A 12,931-nucleotide genomic window follows, 5' to 3' on the forward strand; every position below is an offset into this window, starting at 1 on the left:
TTTTCAATTTCAATAGGGCCTCCCACCGGAGGTGCTCGGGCCCTAATAATAATAGGAAAAATGCCTTCAATTTCAATAGGGCCTCACACCGGAGGTGCTCGGGCCCTAATAATAATAAGAAGAAAAATGCCTTCAATTTCAATAGGGCCTCACACCGGAGGTGCTCGGGCCCTAATAATAATAATCATTTCAATTTCAATAGGGCCTCCCACCGGAGGTGCTTGGGCCCTAATAATAATAATCATTTCAATTTCAATAGGGCCTCCCACCGGAGGTGCTCGGGCCCTAATAATAATCTTTTCAATTTCAATAGGGCCTCCCACCGGAGGTGCTCGGGCCCTAATTACAAATAACCATAGTTTAATTTCATTTGGTACTAACAGAGACAAAATTACATATATATATGTATATATGAATATAACACACCGAAAAATGATAATATATTTACTAGGGCTGGGCAAGTTAACTCGTTTTTATCGAGAAAACTCATCACTTATTTAACTCAGACAATTATTTTATCTCGCATTAACTCAGGTTTGATTATTTATTGTTTTATTGTGAAAGTCAGGCTTTTATTTTGTGAAAGTCTGTTGCTGACTGCTGCGGAACCGGAAAAAAGAAAATAATTGGCGGATAAACAACCATGGATAAGGGTACGGAGCTTTTACATGGCCATTTTCATTTTAAAGTTCTTCCAGACGGCGGAGTCGACAAAACCAAAGTAATTTGTAGCCACTGCCAAGGTGAATTTTCTTATCACCGGAGTACTTCCAGTCTAAAATATCACCTAAATGCAAAACACAGAGTTGATATCAGCAAATCACTCAACGAAACAGCGAGCGGAGCGAGGCTTCGGCAGAATACGTAAGACGCAGGGAGGAGTATACATTTTTCATAACGAAGAGGATAACATTAATGCCCTGGCAGTGGCATTGAGCTTTAATTTCGTATTTGCTTTGATAACATTGTTAAATTGAGATTTACACTGAATATTTTATTTAACTGCTACTGTATTAAATGCTGATGTTAAAATTGTTTGCACAACAAATGTTGTGGCACTTTCGTTCATATGGCAGAACATTGAAAATAAAATTGCGCTATACACTACTTTTTAATTCATTATTGGATTTTGCGTATACAAATGTGATTAATCGTGATTAATCGGGGAAATCATGCGATTAATCGCGAATAAAACTTTTAATCGTTGCCCAGCCCTAATATTTACATAAATCATTTTGTTACTAACATCATAACATAACGAACAAAAACTTAAAACGAGTAAGATAAGAAATGAGACAAAATCCCTTCAGTTGATCAATACATTTTCATCATTGTGAGGAGGAGTCAATGCAAATCATGAGCTCCTCCATCTGTATTAATCTCCCTTCAACCTGATGACAAACCAAACCACCAACCAAACGTTCAACAAACGACCATGATGACTTTAACTAAATGTCTCACATTTCTGCTGCTGTCAGCCATTTCTGGTGAATTCCAAACCTATGCACTCTTCCTTGTTGTCGTCCAGGATCATGTTCGGCTCTGACCTATAACCAAACTGATTTTCTCCTCAGGTGTTTGCAGTCAGATTCTGACTGAATCTGAACCGGTGGTGAAGCGGCCCGGAGAATCCCACAAACTGATGTGTACATATGCAGGGATATCTGATAACTCTGCTGCTATCAGCTGGATCAGACAAGCTGAAGGAAAAGGCCTGGAGTGGGTTGCCTACATTTCTGGTCCGTCAGGAGACAACAAATATTATTCAGCATCTGTCAAGAATCGCTTCACAATTTCCAGAAACAACGACATGGACCAGGTGTATCTGCACATGAGCAGCCTGACGACTGAAGACTCTGCTGTTTATTATTGTGCTTGAGAGCCACAGTAACACAGGAAGCCACAGAGCTGTACACAAAGCATTGCATCTGTCCCTGTGTCACTCATTTAGTGTTTAAATATCCTCCTCTTTAAACACTGAAAATCGTTGACACCCCCTCCCCCCATGTCCTAAATTACAATAAAAAGTATCAATATCTAAAAGTACCTCCAATTAAAATTTTAATCAGATAAAATTACACTGAATATATGTTGTATTTATAAATAGAATACTGCTTTTTAAACTAAGCTCATGATTGTACAGTTTTATTCAACATTGTGGTCTGAAGAAAAGATGGTTTCTGAGTCAATATCACAAAATAAGGACAAATAAAATAAGGAACCTTAACTCTAAGACTTTTCTTTGACTTAATTAGATTGAGATATATGTGTAAACCATGGCTTTCTACATAAATAACAGTTGCTGTTAGATTTTGAATAAAAAATATATAGCTGAGTGGTTATACTTATAGTAATACTTATAACACGTTCCTTGTTATATCATGAAAGTTGCAAATAAGCTAGCAGTTGTGTGCCTGAACACTAGTTACATGAAGCCACCAGAGGAGGAGCCCAAAGACTATTGGTGATTTCAGACCAGTTCACTGTTACTGTAAAGAGGAATCAGTCCGTTTCATGAAGGTTTTAAAACTGCAGGAATTCTTTTCATCAGTTCACTCATTCCTCCTGGAAAACACCTGGAGAGACGGAGAAGATGTCATGTGTCATATCAGGGTACTCCATGACATCATTCTATATAGCTTGGATACGACAGAGACACACAATGATACAAACCATCAGCCGACCTGAACAAAAACCCCTCAGTGCCTGAACACTAGTTACATGAAGCCACAAGAGGAGGAGCCCAAAGACTTCTGGTGATTTCAGACCAGTTCACTGTTACTGTAAAGAGGAATCAGTCCGTTTCATGAACGTTTTATAACTTCAGGAACTCCTCAGTTACTCATTTCTCCTGCATAACATGGTAAGAAATCACCCACCTTGCTCAAGAGCAGCAGAATCTCCATGTCTTAAATCCAAGAATGTTGCAGAACTTGATCAAATCATGTAAATGAGCTTTATCCATCAATTTATCCCCTTTCTGCAAACACTTATATTCTATTATATAAGTTATGGTATCATGAAGTGAAACTTTTTTGCAATGTCATAACAGTACATTCGAATAAAAAAGAAGAGTTCCTCGTTATGTGATGAAAGTTGCTATAATAACACAAAAAACATATTTTTATAACAATAACGTGTTCAAGTCTTTATAAAACACGTGTTTTTTCTTTTTCTGGCGTGGCAGCTAAGCACTTCAATGCATTCTGACACATGCTAGAGAGTCATGTATGAAAATGTTGCAGGAGTGAGTCCTAAAAGTCGCAAATAAGACAACAGTTGATGAGGAAAAGTTATTTCAGCCTCCAAAATTGCTCTAAACGATCAGTCTCCTGCTGAATTCTACCTTACTCATTAACAAGACTAAGAGATCATTAAACTCCTTCATTTGGTGTAGAATCTCCGTCCCAAGCCAAATAATGAATCTGTTGTTTTCTAGCAGAGAACCATGGCCTCAGAGTTAAAGGTGATTACCGTCATCCCAGCTGCAATCCATCCCAGAACACATGCAGGTCACAATCTGATGAAGGGAACAGAAGGGAACTGTCCTCCCCCTGGCTGCATTTGAAACTCTTGTGAATCACAAACAGGGCTGGTGAAGTGGGACCTTGGCCTGTAGGTCAATGCTCAGTTTGAGTTCCTCCCCAGAGCACAGGAGACACAATTATCACTTCATATGATACAAGGACAGGGTAGCTCATAGCAATGGCACTAGAATCTGTATTCCCACTAATAATGGTAAATCTGTCCAAATAAAAAATCATTGGATTTCTGAATTGCCAAAACAATACATATGTGCCTTATTTTTTTACTATAAAAGCAAAGCTAATGGTTAATCAGCCTTACAATGAGATTTCAAGTTCTTAAAATTGTCTAAATAATGAGATCAAAACACATAATATTGTATAGTAAGCAGAGGTGATTCCCTGTCATGTTTTCCCAGAGCTGATCAAATAACACTGAGCAGCCTATTCTATAACCCCCACTGACACCATCACTGATGAGTCGTATATTTGATTCTATGCAAACTCAGACACCTTCCTTGTTACTCAACTATAAAAACTTCCCAACAGACTGACAGGGGAGTTGACGGCACGTCAGATTCACCATTAACCATGTTTCCTGTAGCTGTGCTGCTGCTGTTGGCAGCTGGATCATGTGAGTCTCCCTGGATTTGTCATAGAGTCTCCACTTATTTCTTTTGCAGGACTACTTAATGATTTATGACAAAACGTTCTTCTTTTAACAGATGTGAAATGTGAAACTTTGACGCAGCCAGCCTCTGTGACTGTGCAGCCAGGTCAACCTCTGACCATCGGCTGCAAGGTCTCTTATTCTCTAAGCAGCGGCTACACTACAGCTTGGATCAGACAGCCTGCAGGAAAAGGACTGGAGTGGATTGGGAGCAAATATACAGGAAATTCATACTATAAAGATTCATTAAAGAACAAGTTCAGTATCGAATTAGACACTTCCAGCAACACAGTGACTCTAAAGGGACAGAACGTGCAGCCTGGAGACACTGCTGTGTACTACTGTGCCAGAGACACACAATGATACAAACCATCAGCCGACCTGAACAAAAACCCCTCAGTGCCTGAACACTAGTTACATGAAGCCACCAGAGGAGGAGCCCAAAGACTACTGGTGATTTCAGACCAGTTCACTGTTTCTGTTAAGAGGAATCAGACATAAGTCATAACGTCTTTCGACAGCAAGTATTTATACCACTTTAATACTTTGACATCCCAGTGATCGACATGTCAGTGTGTATAATTTTATTTTATGATAAATAATAAAAAAAATACAAGAAATTGTGTTTTCTGATTGTCTTAAAATTAAAAAAAATTCGTTAGTTACTCCGAGATTAATATTTTTACAAAACTGATATGAAATGAAATAAAGATAATAAAGGTTCAGTGATTTATGAGAAGAAAAAAAAACTACAATTGATGACAAATAACCATAATTTACGTTCATTAGGTACTAACAGGGACAAATTTACATATATTTGAAAACACGTATATAACACCCCAACACATGTGAATATATTTATATTAAACATTTTGTAACTAAGATTATAATATAATGAACAAAAAGTTAAAACGAGTGAAATAAGAAATAAGCTAAAATCCCTTCAGTTGATCAATACATTTTCATCATTGTGAGGTGGAGTCAATGCAAATCATGAGCTCCTCCACCTGTATTAATCTCCCTTCAAACTGATGACAAACCAAACCATCGACCAGACGTTCAACAAACGAACATGATGAATTTAACTAAATGTCTCACATTTCTGCTGCTGTCAGCCATTTCTGGTGAATTCCAAATCCTGCAGTCTTCGCCTTTGTCGTCCAGGCTCATGTTCGGCTCTGTTCTATAACCAAACTGATTTTCTCCTCAGGTGTTTGCAGTCAGACTCTGACTGAATCTGAACCGGCGGTGAAGCGGCCCGGAGAATCCCACAAACTGACGTGTACATATGCAGGGATATCTGATGACTCTGCTGGTATCAGCTGGATCAGACAAGCTGAAGGAAAAGGCCTGGAGTGGGTCGCCCGCATAACTGCTCCGTCAGGCAGCTCTAAATTATATTCAGCATCTGTCAAGAATCGCTTCACAATTTCCAGAAACAACGACATGGACCAGGTGTATCTGCACATGAGCAGCCTGACGACTGAAGACTCTGCTGTTTATTATTGTGCTCGAGAGCCACAGTAACACAGGAAGCCACAGAGCTGTACACAAAGCATTGCATCTGTCCCTGTGTCACTCATTGAGTGTTTAAATATCCTCCTCTTCCAACACTGAAAATCGTTGAAGCTCCCCCCTCCCCATGTCTTCAACTAAAATAAAAAGTATTAATATCTAAAAATAACTCCAATTACAATTTTTAACAGATAAAATAATCCTGAATATATTTTGTATCTATGAAAGGAATACTGCTTTTTAAACAAAGCTCATGTTTTTACAGTGTTATTCAGCATTATGATCTGAAGAAAAGATGGTTGCTGGGTCAATATCACAAAATAAAGACAAATAAAATAAGGAACCCAAACTCTGAGATTTTTCTTTGACTTAATCAGATTGAGAGATATTTGTAAACATGGCTTTCTACATAAATTGCAGTTGCCATTAGATTTTAAATGAAAAATATATAGCTGAGTGTAAATAGGGCCCTCACAACATGACAACAAATGTTTATCCACTACTTTCCTCAAGTTCCTGTCTGTAGTCACTTTCTTTCACAAATAAAAGAATACAAAATAAAAATGAGTACATAAATGTGTTAAAATTGAGTCAATAAATGAGATCAAAACACATCATATTTTATAGTAAGCAGAGGTGATTCCCTGACATGTTTTCACAGAGCTGATCTAATAACACTGAGCAGCCTATTCTATTCCAATATCCCCAGTGTCACTATCACTGATGATTCGTATATTTGATTCTATGCAAACTCAGAGACCTTCCTTGTTACTCAACTATAAAAAACTTCCCAACAGACTGAAAGGGGAGTTGACGGCACGTCAGATTCACCATTAACCATGTTTCCTGTAGCTGTGCTGCTGCTGTTGGTAGCTGGATCATGTGAGTCTCCTTGGACTTGTCATATAGTCACCACTTTTTCTTTTGCAAGACAACTTAATATTTTTTGACAAAACATTCTTCTTTTAACAGATGTGAAGTGTGAAACTTTGACGCAGCCAGCCTCTGTGACTGTGCAGCCAGGTCAACCTCTGACCATCAGCTGCCAGGTCTCTTATTCTCTTGGCAGCTGGACAGCTTGGATCAGACAGCCTGCAGGAAAAGGACTGGAGTGGATTGGGATGAAATATACAGGAGGTTCATACTATAAAGATTCATTAAAGAACAAGTTCAGTATCGAATTAGACACATCCAGCAAAACAGTGACTCTAAAGGGACAGAACGTGCAGCCTGGAGACACTGCTGTGTATTACTGTGCCAAATACACACAATGATACAAACCATCAGCCGACCTGAACAAAAACCCCTCAGTGCCTGAACACTAGTTACATGAAGCCACCAGAGGAGGAGCCCAAAGACTACTGGTGATTTCAGACCAGTTCACTGTTACTGTAAAGAGGAATCATTCAGTTTCATGAAGGTTTTATAACTGGAGGAACTCTTTTCATCAGTTCACTCATTCCTCCTGCAAAACATGTCAAGAAATCACCCACCTTGCTCAAGAGCAGCAGAATCTCCACGATTTAAACCAAGAATGTTGCAGAACTTGATCAAATCATGTAAATGAGCTTTATCCATCCATTTATCCTCTTTCTGCACACACTTTTATTATATTATATAAGTTATTGCATCATGTTTAAGGTAGGATGTATATGAGCTTGGTGGAAAAAACTCTCAGGAGGACTTGGAGATGAAAGTGTAAGATGGGAATTTTTATTGTCCCAATATATAAGGCCGACAAGGCAGAATCAACAAGGTAAATATGAAATAAAACAAAAGAGCGAAATAAACAAACACTTGAAAATAAGAAAATAAATTGGCACATTGGCACAAACAAATAATTACAATAACAATAAACTTCTAAGAAATCGCTTCTAGGGAGAGCTCTTAGACTTACCTCTTCCCATAAGCAGTCCCAGACTTATGAACAGACAGGCTTAAATGGGACCTAACCCCGCCCCTTACAATTGGAACAAACCAACATAGCATCATACGCAGGGGTGTCACAGGTAAGGCAATCCCCGAAGCTTTAACAGCTTATACAAGAAATTCCATATGGCTGGAAGAATACCCGGCAACATATTTGCCATACAATTGCTACATGAAGGCATAGCCACCTAAAAATATAACAGCATAAACAATATTAAAACACCGCGGGTTCACTTCCGGTTACCCCGGAAGTCGAGCGCCTATTTACTTCCGCATCACGGACTGCTCGCCTTACACAAACAAACATAAACACGGTATACGGACCCGGACAACAGACGTGCAACACATACAGTTAACATTTGTAATGATTACACGTGTAAACGGGGCAGTGTATTACTGCCGTGACGGTCGCCGTGCGCTCCGTCACACATCATGATGTGAATTGTTTTTCAATGTTAGATGATAACAGTACATTCTAATGGCAAGAAGAGTTCCTTGTTATCTGATGAAAGTTGCTACAAAAACATGAAAAACAAATTTTTATAACAATAACGTGTTCAAGTCTTTATGATACACGTGTTTGTCTTTTTCTGGCGTGGCAGATAAACAATTCAATGCATTCTGACACATGCTAGAGAGTCATGTATACAAATGTTGCAGGAATGAGTCCTGAAAGTTGCGGATAAGTCAACAGTTAATGTTGAAAAGTTATTTCAGCCTCCAACATTGCTCTAAACGGTCGGAGATATTTCAACTCCTTCATTTTGTGTTGAATATCCTTCCCAACTCAAAGAATTAACTCCGTTGTTTCCTAGCAAAGAACCATGGCCTCAGAGTTAAAGGTGCTGACTGTAATCCCAGCTGTAATCCATCCCAGAACACATGCAGGTCACAATCTGATGAAGCGAACAGAACCGTATCATCTGCAAATAGCAAAGAGGAAGTTCTGAGTCCTCTAACCCGAACACAGTCCTCCCCCTGGCTGCATCTTGAACTCATGTGAATCACAAACAGGGCTGGTGAAGAGGACCTTGGCCTGTAGGTCAATGCTGAGTTTGAGTTCCTCCCAGAACACAGGAGACACAGTTATCACTTCATATTATACAAGGACGGGATTGCTCGTAGCAATGGCCCTAGAATCTGTTTTCCCATAGATAATGGTGAATTTGTCCAAATCATAAAATCATCACATTTTTCAATTACAAATCTGAAATGTCAAAACAATACATATATGCCTTGTTTACTGTAAAAGCAAAGCTAATGGATTACCAGTCTTACAATGTTATTTCAATATGTTAAATTTGAGTAAATAATGCGATCAAAATACATCATATTTTATAGAAAGCAGAGGTGATTCCCTGTTTTCAAAGAGCTGATCTAATAACACTGAGCAGCCTATTCTATTCTATCACCCCCAGTGACACCATAACTGCTGATTTGTATATTTGATTCTAAGCAAACTGAGAGACCTTCCTTGTTACTCAACTATAAAAACTTTCCAACAGACTGACAGGGGAGTTGACAGCACGTCAGATTCACCATTAACCATGTTTCCTGTAGCTGTGCTGCTGCTGTTGGCAGCTGGATCATGTGAGTCTCCCTGGACTTGTCATAGAGTCCCCACTTTTTCTTTTGCAGGACAACTTGATGATTTATGACAAAACATTCTTCTTTTAACAGATGTGAAGTGTGAAACTTTGATGCAGCCAGCCTCTGTGACTGTGCAGCCAGGTCAACCTCTGACCATCAGCTGCCAGGTCTCTTATTCTCTCAGCAGCTACTGGACAGCTTGGATCAGACAGCCTGCAGGAAAAGGACTAGAGTGGATTGGGTGGAAACATGGTGATGGGAGCGTATACTATAAAGATTCATTAAAGAACAAGTTCAGTATCGACGTAGACACTTCCAGAAAAACAGTGACTCTAAAGGGACAGAACATGCAGCCTGGAGACACTGCTGTGTATTACTGTGCCAGAGACACACAATGATACAAACCATCAGCCGACCTGAACAAAAAACCCTCAGTGCCTGAACACTAGTTACATGAAGCCACCAGAGGAGGAGCCCAAAGACTACTGGTGATTTCAGACCAGTTCACTGCTTCTGTAAAGAGGAATCACACATTTGTCATAACGTAATTTAACAGTAACTATTTATATCACTTTTAATACTCTGACATCACAATGACTGACATGTCAGTGTGTAAAATTTTAGTTTGAGATAAATCATTAAAAAAAACAAGAAATTGTGTTTTGTGATTGTCTCAAAATCCATGAGTTACTCTGAGATTAATATTTTTACAAAACTGACATAAAAGGGAATAAAGATAATTAAGGTTTAGTGGTTTTTGAAAAGAAAACATTACAATTGATGACAAAAAAACATAATTTAATTTAATTTGGTACTTACAGAGACAAAATTATATATATATATGAATATAACACACCGACAAATGTAAATATATTTACATGAAATAATTTGTAACTAACATCATAATTTAATGAACAAAAAGATAAAACGAGTCAAATTAGAAATGAGATAAAATCCCTTGAGTTGATCGATACAGTTTCATCATTGTGAGGAGGAGTCAATGCAAATCATGAGCTCCTCCATCTGTATTAATCTCCCTTCAACCTGATGACAAACCAAACCACCGACCAGACGTTCAACAAACGACAATAATGACTTTAACTAAATGTTTCACATTTCTGCTGCTGTCAACCATTTCTGGTGAATTCCAAACCTCTGCACTCTTCCTTGTTGTCGTCCAGGCTCATGTTCGGCTCTGTCCTATAACCAAACTGATTTTCTCTTCAGGTGTTTGCAGTCAGACTCTGACTGAATCTGAACCGGCGGTGAAGCGGCCAGGAGAATCCCACAAACTGACGTGTACATATGCAGGGATATCTGATGACTCTGCTCATATCAGCTGGATCAGACAAGCTGAAGGAAAAGGCCTGGAGTGGGTTGCCCACATTTCTTCTCCGTCAGGCAGCTCTAAATATTATTCAGCATCTGTCAAGAATCGCTTCACAATTTCCAGAAACAACGACATGGACCAGGTGTATCTGCACATGAGCAGCCTGACGACTGAAGACTCTGCTGTTTATTATTGTGCTCGAGAGCCACAGTAACACAGGAAGCCACAGAGCTGTACACAAAGCATCGCATCTGTCCCTGTGTCACTCATTGAGTGTTTAAATATCCTCCTCTTCCAACAATGAAAATCGTTGAAGCCCCCCCCCCCCCCCCCCCGCCTTGCCCTAAGCTTAAAAAATGTATTTATGAAAAGAATACTGCTTTTTAAAGTAACCTCATGATTGTACAGTTTTATTCAACATTGTGATCTGAAGAAAAGATGGTTGAAATTCTGGGAATATTCAAAGTTAGAAACTTTCCATGGGAATTAACGGGAATTAACGAGAATTAACGGGAATATACGGGAATATACTGGAATTAATGGGAATTAACGGGAATAAACTTGAAATTTTATGGATAATTTATTCTAACTGTATTTACCTTGTCATATACTTAGGTAAATATAAACATTTTGTTTTGTTATAGGCTGATTTGAGCCCTGAGGCAACTTTGGGCACTTGACTCTATGCTTCTGCATCTTTGTGTCATTCTAAACATATAGGTCTTTGCACAGTATTTGCAAATGTGCCCAGCCTTTCCTTCTACATTGGATGGGGTGAAATGTCTCCACACATGAGATAGTGCACATGGCATTGTTCTATAGAATAAGATGAGAAAAAAGTTTGTAAAAAAACACTAATGCAATGCCAGAGATATAAATAGTTAGCCAAACAATTGGAAAATATTTTACAATTGATGGATAAATTAATGGAAATAGGCTAGATGAACAGAAGAACAATCCTCAATAACCATGCAAATGTATTTTCCCCAGTAATATCATTGAAACTTACCTGACTAGTCCTGCACACTACAGCAGGCCTCAATCTGCTGTAGTGTGCAGGATGCTGGGAATAATCTGTGCATGTGATGGAAGAATGCACAGTGGAAGGTTGAAATTCAACGTGCAGCGTGTGCTGCATTCCATACATCTTTAAAATAGAGTTTTGAATAATGTTTTATTGCTCAGCGTTCAATTTGCGTAGTTTTTTTCTTTCAAAATTCCCGAGGTTAGCTTCCCACGGAAACTTTCCGGAAACTTTCCGGAAATTTACCGGAAACTTTCCGCCCATTTTCCATCCTATTGCTGAGTCAATATCACAATATAAAAACAAATAAAGGAACCAAACTCTGAGATTTTTCATTGACTTAATCAGATTGAGAGACATGTGTAAACCATGGCTTTCTACATAAATGACAGTTGGCGTTGAAAAGTATATAGCCGAGTGTTTATAGGGCTCTCACAACATGACCACAAATGTATATCCACTACTTTCCTCCTTTTCCTGTCTGTAGTCACTGTCTCTAACAAATAAAAGAATTTAAAAAAAATAAACGTGTTAAAATTGAGAAAATTATGAAATCAAAACACATCATATTTTATTGTAAGCAAAGGTGATTCCCGTTCATGTTTTCCCAGAGCTGATCTAATAGCCCTGAGCAGCCTATTCTATTCTATTACCCCCAGTGACAACATCACTGATGATTTCTATGCAAACTCAGACACCTTCCTTGTTACTCAACTATAAAAACTTCCCAACAGACTGACAGGGGAGTTGACGGCACGTCAGATTCACCATTAACCATGTTTCCTGTAGCTGTGCTGCTGCTGTTGGCAGCTGGATCATGTGAGTCCCCCTGGATTTGTCATAGAGTCACCACTTTTTCTTTTGCAGGACAACTTAATGATTTATGACAAATCATTATTCTTTTAACAGATGTGAAGTGTGACACTTTGACGCAGCCAGCCTCTGAGACTGTGCAGCCAGGTCAACCTCTGACCATCAGCTGCCAGGTCTCTTATTCTGTCAGCAGCTACTGGACAGCTTGGATCAGACAGCCTGCAGGAAAAGGACTGGAGTGGATTGGAAGCAGGGTTGGAGGGAGCACATACTATAAAGATTCACTAAAGAACAAGTTCAGTATCGAATTAGACACTTCCAGCAACACAGTGACTCTAAAGGGACAGAACGTGCAGCTTGGAGACACTGCTGTGTATTACTGTGCCAAAGACCCCACAATGATACAAACCATCAGCCGACCTGAACAAAAACCCCTCAGTGCCCGAACACTAGTTACATGAAGCCACCAGAGGGGGAGCCCAAAGACTACTGGTGATTTCAGACTAGTTCACTGTTAGAGGAATCAGTCCGCCTCA

At 39.1% G+C, this 12,931-nt stretch overlaps 1 gene segment (V, D, J or C); it reads left to right on the forward strand.

Moving 5' to 3' along the window:
- Positions 1–4,115: 4,115 nt before the first annotated feature.
- LOC133023572 (immunoglobulin heavy variable 4-38-2-like) lies at positions 4,116–4,557 on the forward strand. The segment is given in 2 exon segments: positions 4,116–4,158; positions 4,250–4,557. Coding segments are annotated over 2 exon segments (351 nt in total).
- The last annotated feature ends 8,374 nt before the right edge of the window (positions 4,558–12,931 follow it).

Source organism: Limanda limanda, chromosome 17 (assembly GCF_963576545.1).
Source record: "Limanda limanda chromosome 17, fLimLim1.1, whole genome shotgun sequence".
NCBI lineage: Eukaryota > Metazoa > Chordata > Actinopteri > Pleuronectiformes > Pleuronectidae > Limanda > Limanda limanda.